The sequence below is a fragment of the Bos taurus genome, chromosome 19 (genome assembly GCF_002263795.3).
Source record: "Bos taurus isolate L1 Dominette 01449 registration number 42190680 breed Hereford chromosome 19, ARS-UCD2.0, whole genome shotgun sequence".
Lineage (NCBI taxonomy): Eukaryota > Metazoa > Chordata > Mammalia > Artiodactyla > Bovidae > Bos > Bos taurus.
Window position 1 is genome coordinate 33,271,382 of NC_037346.1, and position 12,013 is coordinate 33,283,394.

A 12,013-nucleotide genomic window follows, 5' to 3' on the forward strand; every position below is an offset into this window, starting at 1 on the left:
ACACAAAACAACATGGATGATTTTCAAAAACATTATAGTGAGTGAAAGATGTCAGACATGCTGTTTTTAAAGGTTCCAGAATAGGTAAAACTAACCTCTGGTGATAGAAGGCAAAATACTGGTCCCCTCTGTTCTTTCACCTGAGGGAAACTCTCTAAACTGCTGGAAGTGTTCTATATTTGAGTTGGTGGTGGTTACGTAAGCTATATACTTAAGATATGTGGATTTTGCCAGCAAAGGAAACCATAAACAAAGTGAAAAGACAACCTGCGGTAAAGGAGAAGATACTTGCAAATAGCACAACCAGCAAGGGTTTAATTTCCAAAATAAACAGCTCATACAACTCAAGAACAAAGAACCAAAACACCCAATCAAAATATAGGCAGGAAACCTCAATGGAAGACATACAGATGGCAAACAGGCACATGAAAAGTTGCTCAGTATCACTAATTATTAGAGAAACACCAGTCAGAATGGCTGTCATTAAAAAGTCTACAAAAAATGCTGGGGAGGGTGGAGAAAATGGAACCCTCCCACACATTCAAATGATACTGTAAATTGGTACAGCCACTGTGGAGAACAGCACTAAAAAAAATGAAAAGTAGAACTGCCATATGATCCAGCAATCCCACTCTGGGCATTTATCTGGACAAAACTATAATTCAGAAAGATACATTCATCTCTGTATCAAAGCAGCACTATTTACAATAGCCAAGACATGGAAGCAGCCTACTTGTCCATGACAGATGAATGGATAAAGAAGATGGGGTACATATATACAATGGAATATTACTCAGCCATAAAAAAGGAATGAACTAATGCCATTTGCAGCAACATGGATGGCCCTAGAGATTATCATACTAAGTGAATTGAGTCAGGAAGAGAAAGAGAAATACCATATGATACTACTGATATGTGGAATCTGAAATATGACACAAATGAATTTGTTTACTAAGCAGAAACAGACTCACAGACATAGAGAACAGACTTGTGGTCGCCAAGGGGGAGCGGAGTGGCAAGTGTTGGATTGGGAGTTTGGTGTTAGCAGATGTAAATTATTATATATAGAATGGATAAACAAGGTCCTATCAAATAGGGAATATCAATATCTTATAAATCATAACAGAAAAGAATACAAAAAAGAATATATATATGTATAAATGAATCACTTTGCTGTACACCAGAAACCTTGTAAATCAACTGTACTTTCAAAAAAAAAAATTGAACCCCTCCAAAAAAGTCACAAAAATTGCACTTTAGCAAAGTGTCAATTATTTTATCTTCCTTTTTTTCAATATCTACTGTATAAAAATTTTAAAGCAAAAAATTTTAAAGCAAACTTGTTAAAAAGTTAAATCAGATTTATTTGGAATTTACCCCGAATGAAGGAGTCATAAACTGGCTCAAAGGTGGCAGCCTAGGAAAGAGTTAATACAGATGGAGTGTCTTTAGCTAGCCTTGTTAAAAAAGAAAAAATCATTTAGTAAAATGTCAGTTATCTGCTGAGGGAAATCGACACACTGTTTAGCTCAGTGAATTTTCTATTTACCAGCAAGGTATAAATGTAATATAAAAAAAAATAGAAGAGTTTGGAACTAGATCGAGGTGATGGCTGTACAGAACCATGAATGCAGTGTCAGTGAACTGTACACGTTAAAATGTTATATCACTTTCATCTTAATTTTTAAAAGTGTTCAATAAAAAAGAAGACAAAAGATATATGCATTTTGCTGTGTGTAAACTATACACCTCCAATGAACCCCTAATACATACAGCTAAAGCTGTACTTGGAGGGAAATTTATAATCATTAATATTCCTTGTGGACAGCGACTGCAGCCTTGAAATTAAAAGACACACTTGCTCCTTGGAAGGAAAGCTATGATAAACATAGACAGTGTATTAAAAAGCAGAGACATTAACCTTGCCTGCAAAGGTCCATATAATCAAAGCCATGGTTTGTCCAGTAGTCATGTACAGAGAAGACTGAGCACCGAAAGATTGATGCTTTCCAATTGTGGTGCTGGAGGAGTCTTGAGAATCCCTTGAACTGCAAAGAGATCAAACCAGTCACCTCTAAAGGAAATCAACCCTGAATATTCATTGGAACAACTGATGCTGAAGCTCCAATACTTTGGCCACCTGCTTCAAAGAGCCCACTCAACGGAAAATACGCTGATGCTGGGAAAGATTAAAGGCAAAAAGGGAAGAGGTGGCAGAGAATGAGATGGTTGGATGGCATCACTGACTCAATGGACATAAATTTGAGCAAACTCCAGGAGATAGTGGAGGACAGAAGAGTCTGGTGTGCTACAGTCCATGGGATCGAAGAGTCAAACAACCTAGCGGCTGAACAACAAAAAATACTAAAAGAACCTCTGTATTTAATTCAATAAACTAACGATAAGATAAAAACAATTAACAAAGGAAGGTGAAAATTAAGGAAGTAGGGCACAAAAAATTAGTTAAAAGTTATTATATAAAAATGTTATTTCTTTCAAGATCTGAATAAAATAGGGCAACAAAATAGGTTTGGAAAATATTTGAGTTCCATCAGTGGTTCTTGTGAGTTTGTCTTTAAATTGGTGCTGTGATCAATAGAACCATAATAATGGAATTTGGTGTGGAGTTCATTCACTTACTAAATTTAAAAAATCTGTTGACTATCAAGCTCCTGAAGACGCTGTTTTATAATCTGTCAGGAAAGCCCAAGTGTGAGAACTTTGATTTCAGCTGCTGCTTGTCCCGGAGAGGCAGGTCATTTATCCACATTACCTAGCTCATTCGGGCGCACGATGGCTCCTGCCAGGCAGGTGCTGTCCTCATCCGAGATGAAGTTGTCCCGGGGTGCCTGCTCGCGTGTGACTGGGAATTCAGGGTGACCCAGGCCTCAGGAAGGCAGGAGGAAGCACTCAGGGGTTTCAGGAGGCCAGGAGGCTTCGCGGCAGGTGCAAACGGGCCTCGAGTGTCGGGAGCCGAGGCCCGAGGCGCGGTCCCGCAGGGCTTGCCGGCTGGAGCGGCGCAGGTGCGGGCCCCGCGGCGAGCAGGGGTGGGTGCGCTCGCGGTGGCCAGGTGCGGGCGGGGCGGGGGCCGAGGCCGGACAGCGGCCGGGGCGGGGCGGGGCGGGCGCGGCGCCCCGTATGCCAGAGGGGCGGCGGGCGCGCGCGGACGGTGGTAGCGCGCGGGGCGCTGCGGGCGCGCGGGTGAGCGGGGACGCGCGGCGGAGAGGCCTGCGCGCCAGGCTGCGGGAGCCATGCGGCGGGCGAGAAGCGGCGGGGCGACCAAGCCACGCGGGCAGAAGCGGCCGGGGACCTCCAGGGCCCCTGCCTCGGCCCCTAGTGCCGATCGCGCACGGCGGCCCGCGGTTCAGGCCGGGGGCGGGAGCCGGGCGGCGGCGAGGCAGCCGGCGGCCAAGCGACGGTCGCCGCCGGTGCAGGAGGCGGGCCCCGGGGAGCCGCCGCCGGTGCCGCCGTTGCCCCCGCCTCCGCCCTCGGCGCTTACCGCGTCGGAGCTGGACCTGGGCGAGCAGCGGGAGCGCTGGGAGACCTTCCAAAAGCGGCAGAGGCTCAGCTTCGAGGGCGCCGCCAAGCTGCTGCTGGACACTTAGTGAGTGCGGCGCGGCCGGGCCGGCGCCCCTAACGTCGCCACGGTGCTCGAGCCGCGCACCGGCCGGACAAAGGCCTCCGCCCGGCCCGCGCTGCGCGCCGAGGCGGCAGCCTTCCCGGGATGAGGGTCGGCGCGGCTCCCGGTCCCGGGGCCTCTTTCGTGTTTGTGCATGTGTGTTTGGAGAGCGGCTGTGAGGGCAGGGACGGGGCGAGAGGCGCTGGGACAGTTCGGAGCCTCCGGGGAGACCGGCGGCTCGGTTACAGCGCGCGCAGTGCGCGGAGCCAGGCGGCTGGAAGACCGAGCGGGCCGCTGGGTTCGGAACCTCCGCGAGCGCTCCAAGGCCCGGGGCTCTGCTTCCCCCCGCTTTGCGACCGCGGGCCAAGGACCCCCGGCTTCCCAGCTGCCCCAGAAGGACTTTGGACGGGCCGTGGGGTTCGCAGCGAGCTGTTAGCTCCGGGGGGCGCCTCGTCGTCTAGATGAGGCCCGTGCCCTGTAGCGCCCTTAATATTTCATTGTCAGTCGTGTTTCACTAGAACCTCTCCCCCCAAAAAACAAAACAACCCAACAATTGCATAACAACTCGAGGATCTCTTTTTCTTAAAAGTGTTTTTTTGTCTTTTGTCCGTAAGAAATTCTCTTCGTTAGGCGAGTGCTTCTCAGAGATGAAATATTGGGTTTTCCGTGCGCTTCACTTTTTGGTTTATCATCTTGGACTGTAGGCTGAACATTTAAAAATCTACATCATCCAACAATTTTGAGCCCTTAAAGTGTGCCAGCTACTGCCCAGTGTCGTAAAACGCAGATTTGGAGTAAATTTAGATTTTAAAACAAACTGATAAATGGCAAAAAAAAAAAAAAAAAAGATTTCAAAGTGTTGAAGTGAAAGGGTGAGTTGTTGTTGTTGTTGTTTTTAACCTATCAGATTGGCGCAAGTTACATTCATTCAAGAAAGAAAAACTAGAATATGTAACTTCACTGTTACTGTTAAAACATTATTGTATGAATCTGGAGGATCATAGAGCAAACAGTTAACTGTGGGTCCCTTGGGTGTTAGGAGGCTCTCATCTTTAGCACTGTCCAATGTTGTAAGGTTTGTTTTTTACCATAAGCATTATTTGTGTATGCAGGGGAAAAAATACATCAAATTAATGGAGTCAGCTTGTATAGAAACATGAAAAAGCATACAGTCTTGGTAACCAAATAAATGCAAATTAAAGCTGCAGCAAGCTCCTTTTCCTGTAATTATTGCTTGAGAAGATTCAGTGAAATGTTTTCTCATTCATTACTGATAAGAGTGTTTAGCCCTTCTGGAAAGTACTTGGATGATATTTATCAAATCTTAATAATGTCCAATGAAGGACCTGACTTACAAGTTTTAAAGGGATTAAAGTTGAACATAATGTATACAAATAGCTCTGTAAAAATTCACATGTATGCAAAATACCAGAGGGAAATGCAGCAGAATTACAGGAGCCTTTTGTTAACTTTCTCAAAGACTCTTCTGAACCACAGGACTCGGTCTGATCCTCTTGTCTTTCTTTTTCTCAGCAGCCTGTACACCCTTTTTCACAGTCATGTAAATATTCAGTAATTTGTGTAATGGCTGCTCAAGGTCCCTAAGGCCGGGACCCTGTCTACTGTCCCTAGTTTTTTTATTGCCCTGCTTATAAAAAATCTTAATTAGTACTGGCCACATAAATAAAAATGTTCAGGTGGCTGGTTTAGGATCTTCACCCCAGTTCTCTCTTTTCCATACATTGGGAATAATTTATTCTGCGACTTAACAAAATAGAAGTGGAAAAAAGAGCTCGTAGACACAGAAGGCACTGAATCCTTTTATAAAACTGAGGGCACCTCAAAAGCAGAAATGTGTCCCCGTTGTCCCGTGAAGACTCCAGTTCCATCTTGTTGCTCTCTTTCCACTGCGGCCTGACGGCTTAGGAATCCTAATCTCTCTGATTTCTCCCTCCAGCGAATACCAGGGCCTGGTGAAACACACAGGAGGCTGCCACTGTGGGGCCGTGCGCTTTGAAGTTTGGGCCTCGGCTGACCTGCACATCTTCGACTGCAAGTGAGTGTCGTCTTTTCCTACATTGTTTCAGAGGACACAGCGCCTGAGGGCACTTCAGCATCGTCTGGGGAGTTGGGATCCAGGTGAAACCACCATGGCCGTGAGCAGGGAATTGGGGTCAGGTGATGGGAACATAAAGGTTCATGTACTGTTTTTTCCTTTTATGTGTGTTAGATGTTTTCTTTAAAAATTTAAAAGATGGCGGGAGGCTAAGAATAACAGCCTGCTGTGTGTGTGACACAGCTCAGTCCTGCAGCACAGCTTCAGGGGACATGGAGGGTTCCCTCGACTCGGGCCAGGCAGTTTCTCAGAGACGAGTGCCACCCGTGTGTGGGAGAGAGTGGTACCTTGAAGATGGTTGGGCTGGATGCTGGATGAAAGGCCTTGGGCAGAGTCTGCAGAACTCCACAGAATTGGGTGGGGTGAGGCAAGTGCATGCACACCTGGAAGCTTGCCATGCCCCAGGCCACCTGGCGCATCTGTCTAGGTGAGGCAAGTGGCGCTACCAGGGACAGCAGAGGGCCCGCTGTCAGCACCTGCCCACCTTGTGATAGGTCAGGCCCTCCAGGCTCGCCTTCTGACCTGTGGTTGGTGTGTAACTGACTGTTCAACAATAGCCAGTTCTTTCTGCCCCTTGGTGCCGTGGTGCCTGGGTTATATGTGAAGAATGAATAGATTCCATGGAATTCCTCCCGCGGGGACCTGACCCAGTACTAACAGATGGAAGAAGCAGCCCTATGGAATAAGCTGTTAGAGGACCCCGTGTGGAATTAGAGTTTCGTAAAAGGGGGACTAAAACAAGGGACTTAGGTTTACTTCTGAGGACCTGTGGGCCGTGGAGCTGGGCTTCCTCTGATGTGCAGAGGAGGTCAGGGGACCTAGGCTTCCTTGTCCGTTTCTGCGGGGGATGTGGATCCCGAGGCGGAGAGCAGAGATCTGCCTGATGCTAGATTTCTGTGAACCCACCCTTCCTGTCGCTCGTAAACCAGGGGTGGGGGCGGGGGTGGGGAGCGGGAACGTGGTTCTGCACGTCCTGGTTTTCTTAGGGTTGTGTGGCTTGCACTGCTGGCTGTGGACCTGCGGAGCAGAGGCCCCCAGGCACCCAACCTGCCTGCCTGAGCCACCCTTCCTTGGAGGGCAGTGAGAGGGCCTTCACCTCCATGGTCAGCCGGCTCCTGGGACCGGGAAACCCAGAGGGCACATAGGGTTGTTCACTGTCCGGGGTCTGCTCGTGTCTTTCCGTAGCTGCAGCATCTGCAAGAAGAAGCAGAACAAACACTTCATTGTCCCTGCCTCTCGCTTCAAGCTTCTGAAGGTGAGTGTTTTGAGCGGGGCTGGGGGGCCCTGCCCTGGCTTACAGGGGGCCGGGAGCCTCCTGGGCCTCTCGGGGGCTTTACTTTCCCTGTCACCCAGGTTTCATGCTTCTCTTTAAAAAGTTATGTTATTTTTCTCCTTTATATTTTGGATACATATTTGATCCATTATGTATAAACATGGAGGATCAAAAAATAAATTTAAGATCACTCAGATCCTCTCAATCAAAGGTAACCATTATTGTGTTTTGGTGTGTGTCCTTGTGCATTATTTTGGACATGGATGAATACGTCTAAATATATGCGTTTTTCTCAGCACAGAATTTTACCTCATTTTCTGTATTATAACTGACTCTTACCATTTCCCAATGAAAAATAAATGATTGAAAAGATTTTTTTTTTTTTTTTTGATTGAAAAGATTTTTAACTTTATTCTTTGGGGGAATTTTTTGTGCTTGGTCCCAGCTTTGCAAGGTAAAGAGAGAAAGGCCTTCCTGCCACCGTCCCTTGGCCCCTGGCTTCCCCTCCACCCCCTCCCCGGCCATAGCCACTTCCTACTTACACAATTATGGCTATATTTGTAGTGTTTTTTGTTATATGAATGTGCCACAAGTGATTTTCTACACTTGAACGTCTAGGTTGAGTGCAGTGCTATCTTGAACCTCCCTGTGCCTAAGTCTTTAATAATTTAGAAATTGTTTCTTTGGATCAGTTCTCATGGAAGTAAAATCTCTGGTCAAAGAGTACAGAAGCTTTGGCACTCTGCTCACGGGATGGGATGGAGCTGTGATTGGTCCTTGGGTCCCATTGCCTGCTGTGGTCTGATCAGTGTCTTTGCTTTGGGGTTGTGACCTGTGCGAAGGTCTCCTTCCCTGGGTCAGGAGGGCCTCCTGGAAGCACCTCTGGTCATGTCTGCGCTCGTGGCCCTAGGGCCTTGGCACTGAGTGGCCCCTCAGTGAGTGTCTGGAAGGAGAAGCTGAGATTTAATCCCAGGCACTTTGGGTCAGTTTGTCTGCTTTTCTTTGTCTGCCCTGGATCTTTCCCATGGGTGTCTTATGTGGGGAGGAGGGTGCCAGTGGGCAGCAGGCCTGCCCTTGTCTTTCCCACGAGACCCCCTCCCCTGGGTGCCAGCTAGAGACTGTGGCCCGACCCCTTGAGACAGGTGGTCCCCGAAGACACATGGGCGGCCAGGGGCCCTCGGTTTCAGAGTTGAGAGTTACCCACTTTGTCCCCTCCATGGGCCTGCCCGCCAGTCATTGCCCTGGTGTTTACTGCACTGTTCTCTGACCCAGCCTGTTGAAGGAGCAATTTTCTGTTTGTCCTTTAAAATTAAGTACAGAACTCATTCTTTGATTCAGCAGTGTTTATGGGCACCTCTTGTGTGCCAGGCTCTGTCACACTGAAACCCAGCAGTTTATGTGGCAGACGAGGCCCTTGTCCCCTCAGGGCTTATGTTTTACAAAGGGGAGACAGAGAAATAAGAGGCCTAGAAGTGCCATGTGGAGAGTTAAGCAGGGCAGTGTGGCAGAGGCCGACTGGTGGCGAGTCTCGGTGGGCTTGGGCAGACCCCTAGAGATGAGGCTGTTGGGGGCGCACACTCTGCATGTCCAAGGAGCTGCAGGTTGGCCTTTGTGACCAGAGGGTGGAGGCAGACCAGTGGGCAGGCTGGAAATGAGCATCCTTAGAATGGTAGGACTGGTCAGGCTCAGAGGGTGTGACCCCTGGGGTCGGGAGAATTGACCATGGGTCTGTCGTCATGGTGGTCATTTCTGACAGGGCAGGGAGACAGAAGTAAGCAGGGAGGTTGAACGTACAGGGCATTACAACTAAGATGGGCCATGTGTTCAGCAGAAATTTCGAGGGTGGGTCAGGCTGGTGGTTGGATGCATGGACAGGGTCTGGTGTCAGCACTGGGCTCTCATGCTGATGAGACCCAGGAGGCCGTGAGACTGTGAGTTTCTTGAGGGGAAGTGTTTGATCAGATACCCCTGCGTGGTTGGGGACCACGTGACTGTTCCCTGCTGCCTGTATGTGGAGGAGAGGTTGGGGGCGGGGGTGTTGAGAAGAGGCCCCTCAGGGAGCCACTTCTCTGTGTGGCTCCGAGGGACCCTCTCCATGGTGATGGTCGGGAAGACATGTGGAAACCTCTGACCCTTCAGGCACCCAGTGTCTCCAGAGATAAACTGCTGCTTTCTCAGTTATTCTTTGAAAGTGCGTGCCAGGGTGTGTGCTTTTTAAAAATAGGAATGGTAGTGTACTGCACAAATTGTTTCAAACCTCGCCTTTTCAGTTCCCTCTGTAACCTTGGAGATTGTCTGCTTGTTAGTATTTCTAAGTGGAATTGCCTCATTCTTTTCAAAACTCGGAGAGATTCCATTCTAATGTCTGTACTTGATTCCTTTAATCTTCTGTGGGACAGTTTCCATTTTTTATAAGGTTTTGCCTTTACAGATGGTGCGTTAACACCTATATCCATGTGGTTGGATAAAATACAGAGTTTTGATTGCAGGATACATTTCTAAAAGTGGCATTGCTGGGTTAGAGAAGGTGTGCGTTTTGCAATGTTGGCAGATATTATCCAGTGTTGTGGATTTGTACTCCTGTGACTCACATCCAGGAGTGCACGTTTCTCTACACACGCAGTTCTGAGTAAGCTCAGTTGGTAATTTTTCCCCGGGACAATGAAGAGCATACCTCACTGCAGTTCGTGAGCATGGATATCGTGTCAAAGGTTAAAGAGAGACTTGTTCTCCGGTTTCTCTGAACTGTCTGTGCACGTCCTCTGCTGGGTCTCCTGTCTGTGTCTCCATTAGGGATGTTAGCCTGTGATGTCCTTTCCTGGTCCTTTGTAGATGAATTTGAGTCCAGTGAGCATGTTCTCAAGGCCTTGAGCGGTGCTGTCTGGGGACACGGGGACCCAGTCCCTCACTTGATGCCTCCTCATTTAGGCCTGGGCCGCAGTGGGGAGCTCAAGATCAGAGGTTTTGTGTGCAGGGAGCCCTGAGTTGTCATGCTCCAGGCTGATGGGTCTCCAGGTTGTGACAATGGGCCCCAACCTCAGACAGGACGTGTCCTCGTGACCCTGGGAGCTGGGCCAGAGGGCGTTCCCCACTGAGGTTTTTACAGGGTTTATTTCTGTAAAAGACAACTGAAGCTCCTTGTCTGTGTCTCTCAGGGAGCCGACAGCATCACCACGTACACCTTCAATACCCACAAGGCGCAGCACACCTTCTGTAAGCGCTGTGGCGTCCAGAGCTTTTATTCTCCCCGTTCTAACCCTGGAGGCTTCGGTGAGTGGAATGGGGGCAAGCTCAGGGCACCAACGCCCTGTGGCCACCTGGGGTGAGACACGCTCTGGAACGGGTGCTGGAGTCTCTGGCCATCCTCCTGCCTGGCCAGGCCTCTCCCTCACGTGTGTGAGAGGAGCGGGGCTCGCCCACTGAACTCTTCGCAGACACGGCATAGCCTGGCCCTGGGCCTCCAGAGACCTTCCGGTCCTGACTCGTATTTCCTGCTGCTGTGGGAGCTGGATGCTGCCGGGGGGCCCACTGCAGGGGGAGGACATGGGCCTGGGGTGGCGGGGGTGGCATGTGAAGGAGGTGAGGATGAACAGCAGTGATGATGCCAGTAAAACTGGGCTTGTTCAAACACAAACAAGGAAACCCCAGGTCCCTCTTCTTGGATCTGGGGGCAAAACCACCCTTAGACAGTTAAGAATGACACCAGCTGCTATGCAAATCGGGTAGGAAGTAGCCATGGAGGCTGCTTCTGGAAGCCTGCAGCCTCCAGGACTGCATGGGCCAGCTGTCTTGAGCCTTGGGGGGGCCTGACGTCACCCTGCCCGCCTACCCTTCTTCCCATAGAGCTCCTGTCTGCTCCTTTCCTGCTACACGGAGCGTCTTTCCCGCCTGCCTTCCTGTACGGATGGGGACATATTTAAAGCTGAGAAAGTTACCCCTCAGTGCCCTGGATGAGGCCTGTGAATTCCTCAGGCTGCCCAGCAGAGGTGGCTCCAGGCTCAAGCCTTTCTCTTTTGTCCTCTCAGCTCGATGTTGAATGACAGTCAGCCCTGGCCACCCCTGAGCCCCGTTTGAGAGAAGGAGAGTGAGCCAGGAGCTGCCGTGGTGAGCTGTGGGGTGGGTTTGTCTGAGAGCCTTCCCGGCTTTCATGCCCACCTCCCTGCAGGGATTGCCCCCCACTGCCTGGATGAGGGCACCGTGCGCAGCGTGGTGGTGGAAGAGTTCAATGGCAGCGACTGGGAAAAGGCCATGAAGGAGCATAAGACCATCAAGAACATGTCCAAGGAGTGAGCTCCCACGCCTCCTGTCCAGGAAGGGCCTACGGCCTCTGCAGTCTGCTCCGGCCACCAGTGTCTTCAGGCAGCTCTTGTCCTCCCCTACCTGATTTTGACATAGGCTAGTTGATACCCTTCTGTCCCCCTTCCTGACTTTTGTGCGATCTTCTAGAGAAATAAATATTTTTAACATTAAAGCGGTTCCTCTGGTTTATCGTCTTCCCTGTCCTTTGGTTTTGCTTCCGAGGCCAGTGGTTCAGTGGCAGGTAATTACTGAGCACTGTTATGGTTCTTGTAGCCTTGGCCTGGCTGGGGGGTGGGGTGGGGGGGATGGTGTCAAAGGACAAATGAGAGCTGGTGAGTGGTCACAAGCTACCCAAGCTGTGACAAGAACATGAACCCAGGAGTCTGGAGGAGAAGGAGCTAGTTGTGGAAAACCTCTGGGGGAGTGTGATGGGAGCCTGTTTCTTTTTTTTTTTAAGTCAATCAGCTTCTGATCCCCCCCCGCCCCCCCTGCCAATTGTGGTAAAATACACAAAATTAATTTCTAGTACACAGCTCAGTGGTGCTGGGTATGTTTACGGTTTTGTGCCACCAATTTCCACAGCTCTTCATTTTGCAAAACTGAGCCCCCTCTACCCATCAACAATAACTTTGAGCCTATGTTTTTAAAGGAAGCAGGATTTGGGACAAGAAGAGAGAAGCAGCTGTGGACAGAGGTGTGGGCACAA

General features: G+C 49.6%; 2 protein-coding genes across 4 annotated transcripts in view; one reads left to right on the forward strand and one right to left on the reverse strand.

Moving 5' to 3' along the window:
• The first annotated feature begins 3,199 nt into the window (after window positions 1-3,199).
• On the forward strand, window positions 3,200-11,479 carry CENPV (centromere protein V). Of its 3 annotated transcripts, none has more exons than XM_024981176.2 (5): window positions 3,200-3,604; window positions 5,577-5,675; window positions 6,921-6,990; window positions 10,164-10,278; window positions 10,852-11,479. In XM_024981176.2, exons 1-5 carry the CDS (start codon window positions 3,252-3,254, stop codon window positions 10,926-10,928), a joined length of 714 nt encoding a protein of 237 aa, XP_024836944.1. In that variant the 5' UTR covers window positions 3,200-3,251; the 3' UTR covers window positions 10,929-11,479. The 3 variants fall into 3 exon arrangements, with proteins under 3 accessions (XP_024836944.1, XP_024836945.1, XP_024836943.1); XM_024981177.2 differs by having other exon boundaries at window positions 11,034-11,479; XM_024981175.2 differs by having other exon boundaries at window positions 11,174-11,479.
• PIGL (phosphatidylinositol glycan anchor biosynthesis class L) overlaps window positions 5,427-12,013 on the reverse strand; it is a 49,898-nt gene continuing 43,311 nt past the window's right edge. Inside the window, exons 7-8 of the mRNA XM_024979806.2 lie at window positions 6,832-6,929; window positions 5,427-5,589 (exon numbers count right to left, since the gene is read on the reverse strand). Coding sequence (XP_024835574.1) covers window positions 6,840-6,929 — 90 coding nt within the window. The 3' untranslated portion in view covers window positions 5,427-5,589; window positions 6,832-6,839. The remainder of the gene's footprint in view (window positions 5,590-6,831; window positions 6,930-12,013) is intronic.

Bases quoted from the DNA above. Each gene is read 5' to 3' on its own strand.
- CENPV (XM_024981175.2), top strand. From the start codon at position 3,252: ATGCGGCGGGCGAGAAGCGGCGGGGCGACCAAGCCACGCGGGCAGAAG. The intron at 3,605-5,576 runs GTGAGTGCGGCG...TTCTCCCTCCAG, and splicing joins AAGCTGCTGCTGGACACTTA to CGAATACCAGGGCCTGGTGA. The intron at 5,676-6,920 runs GTGAGTGTCGTC...GTCTTTCCGTAG, and splicing joins CTGCACATCTTCGACTGCAA to CTGCAGCATCTGCAAGAAGA.